Raw genomic sequence first — 20,780 nt, 5'->3', positions numbered from 1 at the left:
CCATTTCAGGTTTTCAACTTAGCGAGCTACCATTTTTTTTATCCCTAACTTTTGCCTGGACCGCCCCTTCGGGTTTTCAGTCCACCGGGATTTGCCAGGCATAGTATCTTTTGACTGCATTAGAGTTCACAGGGTGAATGAGCTCTTCGCCATCCATAGTTGTGAGAAATATAGCACCTCCGGAGTATGCTCTCTTTACAACGTATGGGCCTTCATAATTGGGAGTCCACTTCCCACGTGAATCTTTGTGTACTGGCAAGATCTTCTTGAGCACGAGATCTCCTTCCTTGAACTCTCGAGGACGGACCTTTTTGTCAAATGCCTTCTTGATTCGTTGCTGGTACAATTGTCCATGACACAGAGCGGTCATACGCTTCTCATCAATGAGATTAAGTTGATCATAGTTGTTCTAGATCCATTCAGCTTCATCCAGCTTGGCTTCCATCAATATTCTCATTGAAGGTATCTCTACTTCGACTGGGAGAACTGCGTCCATCCCATACACTAAGGAGAATGGGGTTGCCCCTGTTGAAGTGCGGACTGAGGTTCGGTATCCATGCAAAGCGAAGGGTAGCATCTCGTGCCAATCCTTATAAGTTTTCACTATCTTTTGCAGGATCTTCTTGATATTTTTGTTGGCAACTTCAACAGCACCATTCATCTTTGGACGGTATGGAGAAGAATTATGGTGGTCAATCTTGAAACTCTCACATAATTCTGTCATTGTCTTGTTGTTCAAGTTTGAACCATTGTCGGTGATGATCTTGCTTGGGATTCCATAGCGGCAGATAATCTCTTTCTTGATAAAGCGAGCAACCACATGTCTCGTCACATTGGTGTAGGAAGCAGCCTCTACCCATTTAGTAAAGTAATCGATGGCGACCAGGATGAAGCGGTGACCATTGGAAGCTTTAGGCTCTATAGCACCAATCATGTCGATGCCCCACATTGAGAAAGGCCAAGGTGATGTTAAAACATTCAGTAGCGTTGGCGGTACATGCACTTTATCAGCGTAAATTTGGCATTTATGACATTTTCTAGCATAGTTGAAACAATCGGATTCCATGGTCAACCAGTAATAGCCAGCTCTCAAAATCCTTTTGGCCATGGCATGTCCATTGGCATGGGTTCCAAAGGATCCTTCATGAATCTCCTTGATTAACATGTCTGCTTCGTGTCTATCCACGCATCTGAGCAGAACCATGTCATGGTTTCTCTTGTAAAGCACATTATTGCTCAAAAAGAATTTGGACGATAACCTCCTCAGAGTTTTCTTATCCAACAATGTAGCATCTTCTAGATACTCTTGACTTAAAAGATACTGCTTGATGTCATGAAACCATGGTTTACCATCAGTTTCTTCTTCAATCAGCTGACAGTAAGCAGGCTCATCTCTTCGCTCGATTCGAATAAGTGGAGCTTCATTATGGAATCTGACTTGGTACATTGATGCTAATGTTTCCAAAGCGTCAGCCACTTGATTTTCTACTCTTGGGATGTGATGGAAAGTGATATCGTCGAAGTATTCTATCATCTTCACAACATGAGCGCGATACGGGATCAGCTTCGCATCGCGGGTCTCCCATTCACCTTTGACCTGATAGATCACCAAGGCTGAATCTCCATACACCTCAAGGATCTTGATTCGGAGATCAATTGCAGCTTCAAGACCAAGGATACAGGCTTCATATTCGGCGACATTATTTGTACAATCAAAGCACAACCTTGTTGTAAAAGGGGTAAAGCCACCATTTGGATTCATCAAAACAGCCCCCACACCGTGACCATTGTAATTGGAAGAACCATCGAACGCGAGCTTCCATCGAGATCCTGGTTCTGGTCCTTCATCTGGGCCTGGGATCTCACAATCCTTTACCACCATTATATCCTCATCGGGGAAATCAAACTTCAATGGCTGATAGTCTTCAACTGGTTGATGAGCAAGATACTCTGCTAACACACTTCCCTTAATTGCCTTACGTACTGGATGTCATACTCTGACAAAAGCATCTGCCAACGGGCAAGTCTTCCAGTCAAGGCAGGTTTCTCAAAGATATACTTTATTGGATCCATCTTCGAGATCAACAAAGTAGTATGGCAAACCATGTACTGCCTTAAACGATGAGCGGCCCATGCTAGCGCACAACAAGTTTTCTCCAAAAGTGAATATCAACTTTCACAATCGGTAAAACTTTTTACTCAGATAGTAAATAGCATGTTCTTTCCGACCAGTTTCGTCATGTTGCCCCAACACGCATCCCATTGATCCTTCAAGCACAGTCATATGCATGATTAATGGCTTTCCTGGGACAGGTGGAATCAAAATAGGAGGCTCTTGTAAGTATTGACGAATCTTCTCAAAAGCATTTTGACAATCAGAATTCCATTCAACAACTTGATCTTTTCGAAGCAATTTGAAGATAGGCTCATATGTGGCCGTCATATGTGAGATAAACCTTGAGATGTAATTCAAACGTCCAAGGAAACCTCTGACTTCTTGCTCGGTGCGTGGAGCAGGCATTTCTTGTACAGCTCGGACCTTGTCAGGGTCTACCTCAATTCCTCGTTGACTAACAATGAAACCAAGCAACTTCCCTGAACGGACACCAAATGTGCATTTTGCAGGGTTTAATCGTAATCTAAACTTTCTGAGACGTTCAAACAGCTTTTTCAGATGGTTCATATGATCTTCTTCATTCTGAGATTTAGCGATCATGTCGTCAACGTAGACCTCTATCTCCTTGTGCATCATATCATGGAAGAGAGTGACCATAGCTCTTTGGTAGGTTGCCCCAGCATTTTTGAGACCGAAAGGCATTACCTTGTAGCAAAACGTGCCCCAAGGGGTAATAAAAGTGTTCTTCTCCATGTCATCTGGAGCCATCTTGATTTGATTGTATCCCGAAAAACCGTCCATAAAGGAGAAGACAGCAAATCTTGCAGTGTTATCTACCAGAGTATCAATGTGTGGTAGGGGAAATCGTCTTTTGGACTAGCTCTATTCAGATCCCTATAGTCAACGCACATCCTCACCTTTCCATCCTTTTTGGGCACAGGTACAATATTAGCTACCCATTGTGGGTCTTCGCCACTGCGAGAAAACCAACGTCAAATTGTCGTTTGACTTCTTCACGAATCTTCAGAGCCATATCTGGTCTTGTTCTTCGGAGTTTTTGTTTTACTGGCGGGCATTCTGGCTGAAGCGGGAGCTTGTGCTCAACGATGTCGGTGTCTAGACCTGGCATATCCTGGTATGACCATGCAAATACATCCACATATTCTTGTAACAGCTTGACCAATCTCTCTTTGATGCTTGCTTCAAGCGTGGTACCGATTTTGACTTCTTTCTTCTCTTCCTCTGTGCCAAGGTTGATTGTTTCCACCGGTTCTTCATGCGACTGAAAGGCTTTGGACTCGTGCTCGAGCAGCCTTGCCAATTCGTCGGGGATGTAACAATCTCCTTCACCCTCTTCTTCCGCTTGGTAGATAGGGGGGTCAAAGTTATGAGAGGTAGTAAAGTCATTGGATTCAACGGGGTTATCATTTATTCTGCATGTTTGAATGATTGATTTCTTTTAGAAAAGTAAAAATAAAAGATGCATAAATGAAAAGTTTTTTTTTTTGTTTTTGAAAAGATTGCCATTTTCTTATGAGAAAGCCAAGTAAATGAATAAAAAGAATTTAACAAAATGCCTTTCATTCATTGATAATGATTATTTGAAAATGAAAAAGGGGCCCATACACATGATCCATTAGCCTTGGGCAGAGCTAAGGATTTGAAAGGAAAAATACAACAATTATTACTTTGACAAAGGAAAAATTTCGGGGATCTCAACCGCCTTCCAATTGTTCAAAGTTGTCGCACACCGGTAAACCAAACATGGCTCATCTTCATTTGCGGTGCTATCTTCAATTGCATTGACTTGATCTCCATGGATGAATCCTGTGCTGAGGAATACTTCCTGGATGCTTCGGGTGTTGTCCTTTGTAGGGACTCGGGCTCCTTTCGCAGCGGAAGGCACATATCCCAGACCAAAGCGATCATGCTTCTCACGAATATCAATAAGTTGACCCCAACCTTCAGGGTTTCCTCCTTCAATACTAGACTTTTCGCTTTTCAGAGACACGAAAGATGAACAAGCTTTCCCAACAGGGTTCTTCATCTCCACAAAAGTGGCATTGGCTATTTCAAGAGCTTGGAAAGAAGTTTCCAAAGCGTCCTCATCAACCTCAATATATCTGAAGGATGAAAGGTGACTGACCATAAAGTCCTCTTCTCCAGAAATGATGATTAGTTGATTGTCCACTACAAACTTCATCTTCTGATGTAGGGTGGAGGTAATTGCCCCTGCAGCATGAATCCAAGGACGTCCCAGCAAGCAGCTATACGCTGGATTAATATCCATGACTTGGAAATTAACCGGGAATACATGAGGGCCAATCAATATGGGCAGTTCCACCTCTCCAATCACGGTTCTCCTGGAACCATCAAAAGCTTTCACTACCAAGGCACTAAGCTTCATAGATGGTCCTTGATAAGACAACTTGGCGAGTGTTCTTTTTGGCATAACATTCAGAGAAGATCCGGAATCAACCAACACTCTTGCCAAAGCATCATCTTTGCATTTTACCGAGATATGGAGAGCACGATTGTGATTTTGTCCATCCTCAGGTAATTCCTCTCCACTAAAGCTCAAAGTATTACAAGCTGTGATGTTTGCAACTACTCCATCAAATTGGTCTACAGTTATGCTTTGCGTTACATGAGCTTGGGCAAGCACCTTCAACAAAGCCTCCCTATGGGCTTGGGAGCTCAATAACAGAGACAGAATAGAGATCTTAGACGGTGTTTGATGCAACTGATCCACAACCTTATAGTCACTTCTCTTGATCAACTTCAAGAATTCAACAGTATCTTCGGATTGGACCCCTTCGGATTCTTTAGCAGGAGTTACAACTGTTGATTCCTTGGTCGGCCCTTGAGGAGTCACATTGAATTCAGGCGTATAGATTCGACCGCTACGGGTCATTCTGCTCATTCCTGCAATATTGGTGACGTCTTCACCTACAGCTTTTGTCACTTCAGCGTATGAACTTCCATCAACTACCTTGTCTACAACAGTAATCTCATATTTCCAAGGTACAACCTTGATGCTCTCGTATGGAAAAGGCGTGGGCATACATATCTCGACAGGCGACGGCTTACTGTTCACCGGGACCACTTCACCACTATAATATGGGATTTCAATTGGTTCAGGTAAATTGAAACAAGGTTCAATTACCAACACATCTTCGTTCTTCACAGCACTGGATATTTGAAGCACTCCCTTATCCATCAAATTTTGAATGTTGTCTCGTACCACCTGACATCCTCTTGGGTGTGTGGCACACTCTTCACAGTCGTCATGATCAACATTAACCAGGCCAGCTTGCACCAATCAGGCATGGAATGCTGCCAAAGGAGTCTTTACATTATCCACCTTCTCAACCATAACAACAGTAGATGCATCTTCAATAGCGTTCACCGTAGGATCTCCATGGGGAGGAATAGGATTGCTCTTCACATTCGGTCCCATGTCCTTAAAAGACAAGATCTTGCTATCAATCAATTCCCGAACCCTATGCTTTAGAGCGTAGCAACCCTCTAGGTCATGCCCGGGGGCACCCTCATGAAAAGAACAGTGTGCATTAGGGTTGTACCATGGGGGAAGACGGTCAGGTGGAGGTCCCATAGGCCTAGGAACCACCAAACCCTTTTGCAACAAGGAGGGATAAAACTCAGTGTACGACATTGGGATTGGATTGAAGGTCGCCCTCTCCCCTTGCTTCCTATTCTGGTTCTGAGCATTTTGCCTCGGCGCTTGAGCTCTCGGTTGTTGATAAACAGGAGCTGCTGGTGCTTGTTGATAAGCTGGAGGAGCCGCAGCACGCTGTTGAACTGGAGCTGGTCGATAGACCGGAGGCGCTTGATAAGCCTGAGCAGGTTGTTGATTGAACGCAGGCGTCACAGCAGCCACATATGGTTGCGGAGCATACTGGACGGGATACATGGGTTGTTGATAGGGAATTGGTTGTTGAACATATTGCTGAGGTGGATATTGTTGTGGTCTCCTTCTTGGAGGAGCTCTTCCTTGACCAGCAGTCACAGCATTTGTTTCCCCTTCCTTCTTCCTAGGAAACCCTCCAGAGAACTTCTTTTGATTGGCATTTGAAGTTCCAGCTACAGCCGCTAGTTTGCCATTCCTTACACCATATTCAACACGAGCTCCTATAGCAACAAGCTCGGAGAATCCCAAAGAAGCACTTCCAACCATCTTCTCGTAGAATTGGGGTTGGACAGTGTCGATAAACAGTTTGGCCAATTCTTTTTCAGCGAGAGGTGGTTCAACCTGAGAAGCCAGTTCCCTCCATCTTTGAGCATACTCCTTGAACGACTCCTTATCATGCTGAAACATGCTCTGCAACTGTCTTCTGTCAGGCGCCATATCCATGTTATACTTGTAGTGTTTTATGAACGCATCTGACAGGTCTTGGAAACACCTGATCCTATTCTGATCCAGACTTAGATACCATTTGGAAGGAGCCCCACTCAAGCTGTCCTGAAAACAGTGGATCATCAGCTTGTCGTCCTCCACGTGTGCAGCCATTTTGCGGTAATACATGATGAGATGGCTTTTTGGACAAGTATGCCCCTTGTATTTGTCGAAGTCTGGAGTTTTGAATTTGGCTGGAATCACCAACCCCGACACCACGCACATTTCTTTGGCAGCAGATCCAAAGACGTGGTCTCATTCTAGATCTCGGAACTTCTTCTCAAGGAGCTGCATGTTCTCCTTTACCTCCCTGAAGTCCTCAAACCTTACTTCGTCACCATCAACAGTCGAGTCAACAGTCTGATACATGTGGTTTTGATCTTCATAATGAGTAACATGCCTAGCATAGGCGGCTGGTGGAACCACAATATGGATGACTGGACGTGCGTCGGTGTAAACTGGTAATGGCACAGCTTGTTGGACAGATTGCCCCATGTCGTGCACCACCTCCGCTCGGGGGACGAAGTCATAGGGTAGCCCATATGGAGGAATCGTTGAGGGTAACATCCTCTGAGGTGGGACTTCTACTGCTGGGCCCGTGGTCTCTGAAATCACGGTCGCTTGTGGAATCTCGAACCTGAAGGTTAAAGCTTGCAGCATCTCTCGCATCTGGGACATGCCTCCTTTGATTTCGTCTAGTTCAGCTCTAACTCGGGCGCTCTCTTGTTCTTGTTCAGCCATTCTTTGTCTTGCTCTGGCGCGAGTATTATACTGGTGTTGAAAATTCAGCGTGAAACTGGTGGAAGAAAGGGCGGAGTGAGACTTTTTTTTTTTTTTTTGAAAATGTATGAATGCATGTATGGATGCATTTTTTTTGTAAAACTCTTGGTTCAAACTAAAAGTTTTGCTTTTTATGCGTATGCAATGAATGGATGGATGCAATGTTTTTTTTGTTTTTTCTTTGGATAGGTTCAAAGGTCGGAGGTATGGATAAATTTGATTGCTTTCCAAAACGGGGTTCTCACCGGGTATGATCTAGGGCTTTGTTACAAAGGATCCCCAGAGTCATTGATTCACAAGAATGTTTGACGCTTACGGGAAATACTTTCCGGTCGTCAACTCCATCAAGGGAATCTATTCTGGGTGAGGTTCTCGTACCGACTCTTACAAAGTATTCACCTCGGGAGTCCGTACTATGCAACCATCGACTTGGTTCTAGACAGGGTACTCAGAGTCATGGATTCAAAAGACTGTTTGACGCTTACGGAAAATACTTTCCGATCGTCAACTCCATCTAGAGAATCTATTCTAAGCGAGGTTCTCGTATCGATTCTTACGAAGTATTCACCTCGGGAATCCATACTACGCAACCATCATTTCTAGTTGGCCAGAGGTTCAATGTTCTAAAAGGTTCTTAGAGTCATGGACCCCTTTGAAACATTGAAGCTTACGAGGTATACACCTCGGGCAACAATATTTGCAAAAGGATCTACTCTAAGTGAGGTTCTCGTACCGACTCTTACGAAGTATTCACCTCGGGAGTCCGTACTACTCAACCATCGTCCTATCTTATGTTTTTTTCACTCTAGACTCGGGTGTAGAGTCTTTCCCACATGGTTTGCAATCAAATACCCAAATACCAACAATCACAGTAGAACCAATATACAACAGATATATCAATATAATAATAAAGATAATAAAAAGAAATAAATAAGGAAAAACCACACAATTAAACAAACAAAGGCACACAAACGTCCTAACTAGGCCTGACTCACTTAGGGATTGGGTGTGGTCCCCAGCAGAGTCGCCATCTGGTCGCACCTCGTAGAAAAAATGGGATACGACCTAGCGAAACGCGATCGCACGCTCGCAATGATGGACTGAACAGAGTCGCCACCGAACTTTATTTATTCCTAAAAAGGAAAGGGGAAATATCGATAAAACCCAAGAACAAAACGACAATGATTATGGTCGCCGCAACCAAATCAGGATTCGGGAGTCGATTACGCAAGGGGAAGGTATTAGCACCCCTCACGTCCGTTGTACTCAACAGGAACCATTAGGTCAGTTGTGTGCGTTAGTGTTAGTTCGAAATGTTAGGCTTTTCAATTTATTAGGTAGGAAAGAAAGAATAGAAGAGAGGAGAAATGTTTTTGGATTTTTTTAACGAAGGACTAAACCTAAGTTTTTTATTAGTGGGCCTGACAAGATTTACAAATCCTGCTCCTACGTATCTCAACAGAGAAATCAAGGCTTACGTAGTTCTAGGTAGAAAAATGTTTGTTTGTTAGTCGATTTTAGCGAAAGCTACTTTGTGTCGAATCGAGGAAAACATTTTTTGGACTACCCAAAACAGGTGGAAAAAGATTGTCTTGCATTGTTTTGAAACAAAGTACCTTTCGTTTGAGAAAAGGTTTGAAGGGTTAATCGCACGGCGGCGAGAAAAAGAAATTGATTGGTTTGATGTGTTTTGAGTAATGGCGAGAACTTGGATGAGCGAGATATACATCTCGAATCCTAGCCTCAGGAGTGCACGGTATACACCATGTTCCATTTCCATCTTTATTGAAAGAGGTTAAGATAGGAATTAAGTATTTTGGAATTTGATTGAGAAAAGGTTTGAAGAAACCGCATTGACAATTTTAGACGATGGCGAGAGCTAAGATAGGCGAGGCATACGTCTCGAATCTTAATCTCATGAGTGCACAGTATACACCATGTTCCATTTCCACCTTTATTGAAAAAGTGTTAAATAAGAATTAGGTATCTTGAGTTTTATTGTGAAAATGACTTGACGCTAGATCAAGTGTTGATGGACGTTTAAGAGAAATTTGAATGAGTGTTTGAGAGAAAACAAAGTGGATAAATTTGGATGATGGCGAGAGCTAGGATTGGCGAGATATACATCTCGAATCCTAGTCTCAGGAGTGCGTGGTATACACCACGTTCCACTTCCATCTTTATTGAAAAGGTTTTAATTATGAATTAATATTTTTTGAGTTTTTATTAGAAAAAATGGCTTGACGTTGAATCAAGCGTTTGATGGAAGTTTGAAAGAAATGGAATAGAATGGGAAAAAGAAATGATTGATTTGTTTATTGAGAAAATACTCGACGTTGGATCGAGTCTTATTTTTGATCTTTTGGAAATTGTTGATTTTATTCTTGTGTTAGTAGCTAACTAAACAGTCAAAGAAATAAAACAGTAAAATTATTACACATCGGGGGAGTGGGGTACATTTTGTCAAATGGGGATTCAAAATACTGGAATAATTAAATCGGACCCAAACAACAAATAATGCAATTTATGAGTGTAAGTGCAAGCGAACTGTCTCATTATAAGAAAGCCCAAGAGTAAGCCATGTGAAAATAACACAACAAGTTATATTTACAAGACACTTAAAAATTAAATCGAAAAAAGGATAAAATCGGGATTTGCACGGATGGAAATTGAGGAACACACAAAACCTAAATAATGTGCTCAAAGCCGGTTTGCACATATTGACAACAATTGAAATGTCATATGCGATTAATCGAAACGCGGCGAAATACTATCAATATATCGATAAAAATAATCATGGATAAATAAAGAGAAAATTGTCAAATCCATAAATTAAAAATCGATGTTTAACATTAAAATCAACAAGTGTTTAAAAAAAGAGAAAAAATAAAAATAAAAAATAAATAAAAGATTTAAAATAATAAAAAAAAATGGTAATAATAATAAAAACTAGTAGAAAATAGAAAGTATGTTAAAAATGAGAATTGTTGAAGACCAGGGATTGAACACAGAACCTAGAGTTTACCAAAGCACCTCTTTACCAACTCAACCAGATAGACATCCTTGTTACATAGTTTCAAACGCTAATACATAATATAACAAAAGACGCACCAGACCTTTTAAATAAAACACAAAGTTGAAAACAGTAACTACGAATAACCAAAGCTCATGTTGAAAACAGTAACGACGAATCCAAAGCTCAGTTTTCTTTCCATTTTGAAAATCAAAATCTTAACAGCAAGTTAACATCACAAGCAGCGGTGTTGCTAAATCAAACATGGAGTTCAAAGCATAATCGAAACATGGAGTTCAAAGCATAATCGAAACATGGAAATAAAGCTCGGAAAGGAAACTAACCGGTTGCGGCGAGCTCGACAGGTGAATGTAGACAAGCGTTGCCTTGAAGTATCTCCTTTTCTTTTCTGAATGGTAGCCGCCAATCCTCTCCAAAAACTAGGGTTTTTCAGCTCCCTTCTTTATGAACAGTGGCCTCTCTTTTATATGTGGCTAATTTCTCTTTCCTCTGCTGTGTTGTTGTGTTTTCTCAGAGTAGTGGAGGTCTGCTGTGCAGTGGAGAGGTTTGTTTGTAAAGAGGATGTCTGGGGAGTTTTGTCCTTATTCCACTTGTGGTCCCTCTTCCTCAATTCTCTCCATTTCCAAGACTTCACTATTGGTAAGAAAACTTTCACTACAGTAACTGACTTAGCTGAAAAGTTTGTTGTAGAATTAACTGATTTTTGGTATTTATGTTGTTATGGTTTTACTACAGTGCATTTCCTTAAAGTTATGTTGCACCATCCTTGCTTTGTATCAACCTGGCCTGAGTTTTCTCGCTGCCTGCTGCGGCGTTACTTGCTACGGTAACGAACTCTGATCGCGGGTGAAGAGGCAACGTAGCGGCTACTCTCTACGATATCAGGAATGTTCGGAGCTTTTCCAAAGCTCAAAACAGCACTGTCAGGAAAGACGAAGTCTCCAAAGTCATACTCATCAACAGCATTCTGAGAAGAATTAAAGACACCTCCTCCTCCAACAGATGTTGTATACTCGTTCCCTATCGAACTGGTTGGAGATTGAGCAGAGCCAGTCTGCACTTCACCACCGATACAAATTTGTAGCATTATCACCACCACAAAAAAAAATTTAATGACTAAAATTTGTTCATAAACTACAGCAAAACCACTCCCAGTATTAGAAATCCTGTCACCATTAGAAGGCTTTTAATTCTCAATTTGCGGTTGTGGATGTTGTAGGCTGAAGAATCGGAATTTGAATTCATTAATGGTGTTGTGAAGTTGCCAAAGGTGCTATTTTTGTTGCCAAAACTTCCAAGATATAGACAAGAGCCATGACCTGGATCTGAGGTGGTGATTGTAGCACATGTGGCATAGTCAGGTTTCGCAGTTCCCTCCATCAATCCGGGAATTGTGTTGAATTGCCTGCAAACTTTCTCAACCATCTTCAATGCTGGGCTTCCAACACTCTTCATGGTCAGGTCAGAAAACCAGTAAGAGAGCATGGCACCCACAATCAGACCAATGAAAACCTTGGGAGTAAGGACATCAACTGTTGTAATACCAGCATGGCTCACAAAGGCACCAAAAAACGCCAAAGACACAAGGGCGGCGTAACCAATAGCAAACCCCTTTCCAATGGCAGCAGTTGTGTTTCCTGCAGCATCAAGAGCATCGGTTCTCTCACGAATTTTGTGACTCATTCCAGCCATCTCGGCAACAACTCCGGCATTGTCACTGATTGGACCGTATGCATCGATGGCTACTCCGGTTGCTATACTATTCAACATTCCAAGTGTAGCTAACAGCAACACCATACATGGCATCAAAACTGAAACTTACAAAAATACTAATTGCAAATGGCAAAAAATAGGAATGATAACAGACTTGCATCCCAAGGCAAGACCAAAGATAACATTGGTAGCAGCACCAGTCCTGCAGGAATCAGCAACATCTTGCACAGGGTTGTATGCATCGCCGGTATAGTATTCAGTGACAAATCCAATGATAAGCCTCTGTGCAAAGACCAACAGAAACACACAAGGATAGCTGCTAGTTCTTTACAACTTTCTGTTCTCCAAACTCGAAGATGGTGAAGGTAGATGGGAGCGCTAACCAATTAACAATTGCAATTCTACCAGTCATCAGTACTGTTGAAATGACAATGCTATTTTTCAATGCTGGCTCAAATTCCTTTACAAGTTTGATCTCAAAAAAGTCAGTTGCAAATAAGGTGGTTAGCAAGCAAGCAAGGAGATCCACATAACTGATGATGAGAAGGAACAACATGGTAGTGAACTCGTGATTAATCCCAAAAGACAGAGATGGAAGCAAACACAAGGGCTGCACAAGATGCCTCTGCATACGCACCAAATAGATCGGATCCCATACCAGCAATATCACCAACATTATCAGCAATAACAGCTGGATTCCTTGGATCATCCTCAGGAAGTTTATAATATTCTGTAAACAATGAAGGGCTTTTAACGCAAAGCTCGCCAATCCCCGATTCCTCACTCTCATGCTCCTCATCTGCAAGAATCTTGACCTGCATACCAAGTAATGGTTTGCCAACGGTGCCTGCTTTACGCTCACCTTTCAAAGGATTTGACAGTGCCATGACAAATTCAGTCATGCCATCTCGCTCCAATAAGTGATGTCCGGTGATGGATTCCCATTCTTGCATAACAGGTTGAGGAAGTGCAGAGGATCCACACATCATTAGACGCAAGTTCCTTGGGATAGATGCAGAAGTGGCTCTCAAAAGTATTCATTTGACACTGCTGCAGCTTGTGAGGATTAAAATGGCAGGCTGTCCAGGCACTGTAGTCATGGTGATAAGCAGTTTTACTGTGAAATTCATTGGAGTGCTCAAGAAACTCACTGCCTAAACAACGGTTGGATTCGGGAACATTCCCAGCTGAATGAGGACCAAGCTCATTTGTAAATTATGTATTTTTCTGGATAACCTACGATTTACAATGAATGAAAATTGGTGTTTCTTGCAGCAAGACAAGGATCTCTCTTGTTTAAGTGTGTCTTGAACAATTTGTTTGCTAACATCATCTCCAATGCTAAGTCCAAGACCTTCTTTTGCAGCCAATGAGAGTTCTGTATTAGGCTTAATTGTTTGGGATCCCAGGTTACTGCAAAACAGATGTCTTATTCAAGGAATCATCTTGTCTGGCAAAGAAAAACCTGGACTGGTTCTTCTAGATGTCCGATAGGCAACACCAAGCAGTGCCCCTCCATGCAAACCAATGACTGGTTCATTGCGTGCAACAACAAATCTCATTAGTATATTTGATGTTCCATCATCCAACACGGTTCGCACTTGAACAGAATCTGAGGAACCAGCAGCAGCTGCGGCAACTTCTTTTGCTCTTTTTGATGAACTACCCTAGGGAATTATAGGAATTCGGGGAGGTAATGATGATTCTAATATAGCAAATCTGTCACAACAAGCATCCCAAGCGAGAAGCCTTGCACTACCAGAGTCAACAATTGACCAATCACTGACCTTGTAGACAGAGAAACAAGGAATATCTGGCCATACAATTGCTAAATACTTTCCTGAATTGCTTACAGGAAGAACCGAGTATGAATCATGAGGAACGGGTATGCTAATGTGCTTCTTCCCCTGCTTGACAGTCAATGGTTCAAAAGAATCTCCCTGAGGTCTTCCTGTTTCCGACAAGGAGCTGTTATTTCCAAGGGATGGATTTACAAGAGTTGTTCAGTTGAAAATTTAATAGCTTTAGTATATCCACTAATAATCTCACTAGGATGCAAACCCATCCTAATAAGCTCCTCGGCACCATGAAGCAACTCGCCGGCAAAAGAAATAGTCAAATTAGCACCATCACCGATTTCCTCTTGCTGAGCCTTACTAGCCAACACCAAAATCTTAGCAGCAGGATGTTGAACTTCAAGTTCATTCACAATCGTAGCAGCATCATTCGTCATAAAAAGTTTATCCAAATGATTTGTAACCATCTCATTCATCCCGTTGGGGCCGAGGGAAGTGCGAGTGATGGTGAAGAGTTGGTTACAGGCATCGGTGTTTTTGAGAACGGCTTCGTCGAGACCGGAGAGATGCTTGTGACATTCTTTGAGCATGGATTGCATATCGTAGGACGATTGAGAGTTGAAACCTACCACATTTGTTACTGTCAAATTTTTCATCCAAGAGATACCAAAGAACATATAACTTTAAGCAACTGGCAAAACAAATTTTAGAGCGTGGGGTCCTCTCCCGAACAATAGGTCCTTTGTTGCCACTGGATCTTTTCAACAACACAGAAATGTCGGTGGCTTCCATGGGGTCCATGTCCATATCTGGGCGATCATTGTAGTGATCCAACCACTGATCTCCAATTTCATCAACTCCTGATTGGTTCATCTCTAGCCAGTTTGTAGGTATATGCTCATGGTGATTGTTTCATTATCCATTTTCTTTAAATTATCATGCACGCAGGATTTAGAAGTTGAGCGTGATTTGTAACACCTCAAAATTTGCCCTCCTCTCTTGGGACTAGCTAACATATTGCATATCATTTGTAGGTCTTTAGGCATTGCATATTGCATATCATGTGGTTACATTGTGCAAGTCATCCTCACAAGTCTTGATCAGAAGAAGAAGAGGTTATGTGCAAGCTAGGGTTTCATTGGACTGGTCATTAATCATCTGAGGATGTGGAGGTCCAAATTAGGGTTTTGTGGTTCTCAAGGAGATTGGTCTTCATCTTGGGGGGATTGATACATCATCATCATCATGGTCTTGATATCATCCAAGAAATTCAGAAGATTGATCAAGATACCTTGAGATTAGGGTTTTGACCACTGGTCAACCCTAATCAGTTGCATTGGGCCAATCGGGGCATAGCAAGGAGATGGGGTCTATGATGGATATGGGGATCATTTCATGATTGTATTGAGCTTATTGAGGCTAGGGTTTTATCCTTGAGCCATTTCATCAGAAGATTGGGGCTCAGATTGATCAGTGCATTGCCAAATTCATCTATCAGTTGAAAAAGTCAACTGTGGTCAACTATGCTTGATTTTATGGATTTGGAGGTGGGAGAGAGTTGGATACACTTCAGTCATGTTGAAACAAGTTTCATTTGACATTTCCAAGCTCAAGAATGAAGAAAATAAAGTCAGGACAAAAATTGCCAAAAATAGAAAGTGACTTGTAATGGAAGTTTCCAAAAATGGAAAGTTTTTCACCACAAAATTACATGTCCAAAAAAGCTTCAAATGAAAATTGGTTCAACATGAAAGTTGTAGATCTTGGTCTTACCTTTCCAAAAAGTCCAAGAACTTGAAATTCCCATGTATGGTTGACAAGTTATGGTCCATTCATTTTCCAAAAATACCTATAATCAAAGTGGCATAACTTCCACATGGAATGTCCAAAATGGATGATCTTTTTATGAGCAAACTCCATTTCATATGTACTTTCATGGTGCATAATCAAAATTCATCAAAAATGGTCAATGCAAAAGGTCAATTTTCAAGTGCACTAATTAAATCCAAGGGCAAAATGGTCCAAGTTGAGAAATATATGGAATTTTGGAATGAGGATTTTTGCAACACATCACAAATGCCATTTAGAAGATGTTTGAGCTGTCATGGTGTAATATTTGGCAAGGGCATTTTTGGACTTGCACTTAAGTTTCACATTACACTAATTAAACTCATTTTTGCTAAATTTGGATTAAGAGAGTGATTAAGGTGAAGTATAAGATGCTAATCATAACTGAATTGCAAATCACAATCACAATTCTCAAGAATCCTAACCAACTTTCCCTCCATTTTCTCTCAATTTCTCAAGAATCTTCATCAACATTTTTCACCAAAACTCCATCAAATCTCAACCAAATTGCAATGTTCTTTTTGATTCATCTTCCATGAACCTTCAGCTCCAACTGTTTGGGTGAATTTGTGCAAGAAACTACAAGATTCGTGACTGTTCATCATGAGCTCAACAATGGTGATTTGATTATTCTCACATCTGGATCGTGCTGGAGCTAAACTAGCTGTTCTATTCAACTTCCTCAACCTTAATCTCGATCTGTTTTGGATAATTGGAGCAAAATACATCAAGATACATTGCTGCCTTCATCAATAGGTCAGTTTTCGAATTCTTCCATTGCTTGAATTGAGCTAGGGTTTAGAAAGGTCTTTGAACATAGATCATCGTGACATGATTAGTTTTTGAATTGGTTAACTGATGAGTGAGAAATCTGGATTTGAACCTTTGATGAGCAAACTTATTTTGCTCGATTCATGCTGTACAGTTAGGGTTAGGATAAAGCAGTTACATATTCATCATGTACACGTTCATAGGGTTCTATTGATTATACATTTGTTGATTTTAGTGAAGATTTGTTGTTCATGATTTCTGTAATTTTCTGGAGAGTTCTTGTTGAAGAACATGAACAAAACGCGTGTAGATCCTCAATATCCATTGCCTTGTTTTGAATCGTGTTTACCGCCTTCCTTTGACCAATCAGGAAGCGCCTTCGCTTATGTTTGAAACGGCGCCGTTTTGGCCGATGGTTTAAATATTTCAAGTTTGCCATTTTCGCTTTAATTTAATTGATTTATTTCATTTCTTTTTCATTTGTTTTTCAATTTTGATATCTCAACTTCAAAAATTCATAGAGAGCTCATTTTTTATCCAAATTGAGTGAGACTTTTTGCATTATTTTCATGATGATGTGTAGAATTTTATGGTTATTTTTGTGGATTTTTTGCATGTATAGAAAAATAATTGGCTTAGGGTTTGTTGAATATGTCACATTTTTGTATGTTTTGCCAAAACCTTCATGAAATACTCATACTTCCAAAGAAATGAATGAAATTTTTTGTGCTTATTCTGGACATGTTGATGGTGATTTTCATGTAGAGTTTGTGATTTTTGGATACTTGGTTGATTAGATATGATTTTTTGAATAGAGGTGTGACAATTTGTGTCACACCAAGCTAGGTCCACTTTCTGATTTTATTTGCCTGGCTTAGGAATGTTGAATTGCTCCAATTTTTTGTGTGAATGAACATTGATATGTCAAGATTACATGTGAGTTTTGCTGGAATTTTTGATGTCATTTTCTAATTGATTGATAATTTTCTTCTCTGTTGGCTCATTTTGTGAGTTTGTGTGACACATGTTGGCATTTCATTTGTGAAATTCTCATATTGTATTGGATGAAGATGAAATTTGACATGAGCATTCTAGACACATTATAGGACATTGTGGTTTTGATCCCATTCATTTCTAATATGTTGTCACTGTTTTATGATTTATGGAATTTGATGCTTGTGTTGATGCCTTGAATTGGCTTATATAAATGTGTCTGGACTTCTTAATTTTCATTGACCTAGTTTCTTTTGTCCAGTTGAGCTGAAAATTGACATGCTATACATTGAATGTGTCCTGTTTAGGTGTGAATTTTTGTGGAATTAATTGAATTGTTTTGATATGGATTTGATTGAGATAGTTCTGTTTGGTCATTTGAAGTTGCAAATTACATGTTGGATGCTATTTTGTGCATAAAATGATAATGGTGATTGATATGAGCATGGGACCAATTGAATTTGTTTCTAATTTGTTTGAATGTGATTTTGGATAAATTTCACTTGCTGTTTAGGATTTTTTATCTCCTTTGGACCCTAGGCTTGGCCTAGTGGTCTTGTTTCTCACATTTGGTTTGGATTTTCAGGTTAAAAGTGCAAAAGGCTTAAGGAGAGAAATTCAAGTTGTAAATTGAGTTTTGTTTGATGTTGTAAACTAACATTGATTTTGTGTTGTAGGTTTGATGCTTGAGCTTGAGCTCATGGCTTGCACTTATGTGCATTAACTTGTGTTGTCTGTATAGATTGACTTTTGCTGTTTATTGTTGGTTTGTCTGAGTACTGATGATACTTGATTGATTTCAGGTACATTTAGTCGCTTACAGTTCTTTAAGAACTTGCTTGCTGCTGCTTGGTTTTTAAACCAGTTGAGGTAGACTCTTTTGTCTTCATGTAGTCTGGAAGACCTGGCTTGTTATTTGGCCAGGCAACTGTCTGAAGTCCTCCTTAAGAGGCGATGATTGTGATTGTTTACTTTTGTGCCAAGCAGGTAAAGACCTCTATGAGGCAATTGGCGGATCATAGGGATATGCAATCTATCCCCCGCTATTCTGTTGAGTCGTCCCTCTGCTCACACCACTGTGTTGATGCATTGGGACATTAACCCAAGATCTTGTACTTTGTACAGTTGTGTCAGAGTCCTTGAGCGTAGAAGGGTCCCTCCATTCTGGACCCACGCTCCTTTGTCTGAAGCTCTCCCTGGCCAGGGATAAGAGCTGTGAAGTCTAATCTTCACTCACCTTTCATCAGCTTCACCTTAGCCTCTCAATGGCAAGGTTAAGAGCTAACTCTACCTTGTACAGATGACTTGCCTCGGCAGTCCACCCTTGTTTGAGCCTCACTTGACTGGATATAGTGTGTGCTATGTGAAATGTTTGTTTTATTGTGATTGATGCTTGCATGCTTGCTTTCTTCCTGGATAGGATTAGCTTGCTGTTGTGCAAGTAGGTAGAAACCATAACATAGGGCAATGATGCATGATAACACTAGGCTCGAGTACAGCTCCCTGGTAGTGTGTCTCCCTTTGTATCTGGTTAGAATTTCTTTCCCTTTCAGGGGAACTACATCGCCCTGATCCTCGTTCCAGACGAGGTATGTAGGCAGGAGACCGTGCGAGGTCTCTCCGGGCACTTTTCTTTCTTTTTGTGTGTGTGCTTGACGGTTATAGGCTCGAGTTCCCGACTCCCTATTAACTCGTTTGGTTGTTGTGTGCTTGGAAGCTGATGTAAGTCCATCGAGTGGCATTCGGGTTCCAGTATGCGTTTGCTTGTTATCTTCTTGTGTGTCAGGATATGGATGTAAGCCCAGCGATTGGCTGTCCGTATCCTAATTGTGTGTTTGGTTCGGATGCCGATGTAAGTCCAGTGATTGGCGGTCGGGCTCCACGTTTGCCTTCTGGTGTGTGTTTTGGTTCGGATGCTGATGTAAGTCCAGTGATTGGCATTCAGGCTCCATGTTTGCCTGTGTTTGTGTTTGCTTGTTTGGCGTGTGTGAGCCGAACTACGGCAGCTCTGATTCTCGTTCCAGACGAGATACGTAGGCATAGGATGCGATGTCCTATCGAGCTCTCTTCCTCTTAACCCCACCTGTGTTGTCTTCGGTGCGTGTGTGTGTGATGTCTGTTTGTTTAGCAACCTTTTCTTTCTTTAGAGCGTGGATCCCGTTGAGTACGACGGACGTGAGGGGTGCTAATACCTTCCCCTTGCGTAACCGACTCCCTTACCCTTTCTCTTTGGTCGCGAGACCATGCTTTTTCCAGGTTTCTCTGAGCGTTTCCTTTCCCCCATCTTGGGATAAATAACGCGTAGTGGCGGCTCTGTGTTTGTTTTTTTTGTTTTAGCCCGCCGGTTGTTTTTCGCGGATGCGACATGATTCTGTTAAGGATTGTTGCAGGGCCTGCTATCACTACTGTTATGACGTTTTGGGCGTGACAAGGCATAGCTCCAGTTCAAGGATGTTAAGTTCCGGAAAATTGGATACATGACAATAAGGCCAGCACCAATAATGATCTTATTGTTGGATGGAGAGAAGTTAATGCCAGCAGTTTGGTACACTTGGGATCATTGGTGACCTTATCCCTCTCTAAAGTTATTTCTTTTGACAGCTTGTCAATTTTAGTGGTGTAATGATCAATAGAATCTACTTTCGTTCCACAACAGCTAAGGAAACCATTCTTCATTTTTGGTCTTATTGAAGTTCTGTCCAGCTTATTTTGATAATGGACGAGTCAATTATGCATCCTGCTCTCCTTTTTAACCAACTTTGCCAACCGGTTTGCATTATAAACAACCTGGTGAGTCAGATAGGTATTCCAATGGTTGACCAGAAAGAAGTGCTCCACAAGCTCACTAACAGATTCGTCAGGATCTGGTGGAATGTTTCTAACGAGCACCGAAAATTGATCAGGACGACGTTTTTCCGCTGCAAGAAACTGCAATCTCATTGCGGAAACTTTTCCATACTCCTTCATCAAAATATAGCATGTCCAGAAGGTAACTGCATAAGCAGCTATTATATGTGACCAAAACCTTTCGGATCCACGCTGGACATTAGAAATTGAGAGCTTATCAATGTCACTGGAAGTCTCGGAAGATCCAGCCAGTTCTTGCCTCGCATGAAAATCTTCCATTTATTCATGTGATAAGATGCTTTGTTCATATGCCAACATCATGATTGAATGAACGAAATAAATGAAATACGAATGAGTATGTAGAATTCCTTCAATATGAATGGAAATTTTCCAATGTGAATGAAGAAATAAAATTTTTTGAATGATGAATGAATGAGAAAAATGCATATGAATGATGGCCTAAAA

General features: G+C 41.2%; 1 protein-coding gene and 1 pseudogene across 1 annotated transcript; both read right to left on the bottom strand.

Annotated features, from left to right (window-relative positions):
• Window positions 1-3,800: 3,800 nt before the first annotated feature.
• LOC127081327 (uncharacterized) lies at window positions 3,801-5,336 on the bottom strand. The gene is made up of 2 exons (XM_051021598.1): window positions 4,487-5,336; window positions 3,801-4,348 (listed from the first exon to the last, which is right to left on the bottom strand). The coding sequence occupies exons 1-2, from the start codon at window positions 5,334-5,336 to the stop codon at window positions 3,801-3,803; spliced, it is 1,398 nt and encodes a 465-aa protein (XP_050877555.1).
• Window positions 5,337-11,481: 6,145 nt separating this feature from the next.
• On the bottom strand, window positions 11,482-13,037 carry LOC127081326 (pyrophosphate-energized vacuolar membrane proton pump 1-like; annotated as a pseudogene).
• Between the last annotated feature and the right edge of the window lie 7,743 nt (window positions 13,038-20,780).

The sequence above is a fragment of the Lathyrus oleraceus genome, chromosome 5, assembly GCF_024323335.1.
Source record: "Lathyrus oleraceus cultivar Zhongwan6 chromosome 5, CAAS_Psat_ZW6_1.0, whole genome shotgun sequence".
Taxonomy (NCBI): Eukaryota; Viridiplantae; Streptophyta; class Magnoliopsida; order Fabales; family Fabaceae; genus Lathyrus; species Lathyrus oleraceus.
This window is presented reverse-complemented; position numbering and strand designations above follow the sequence as displayed.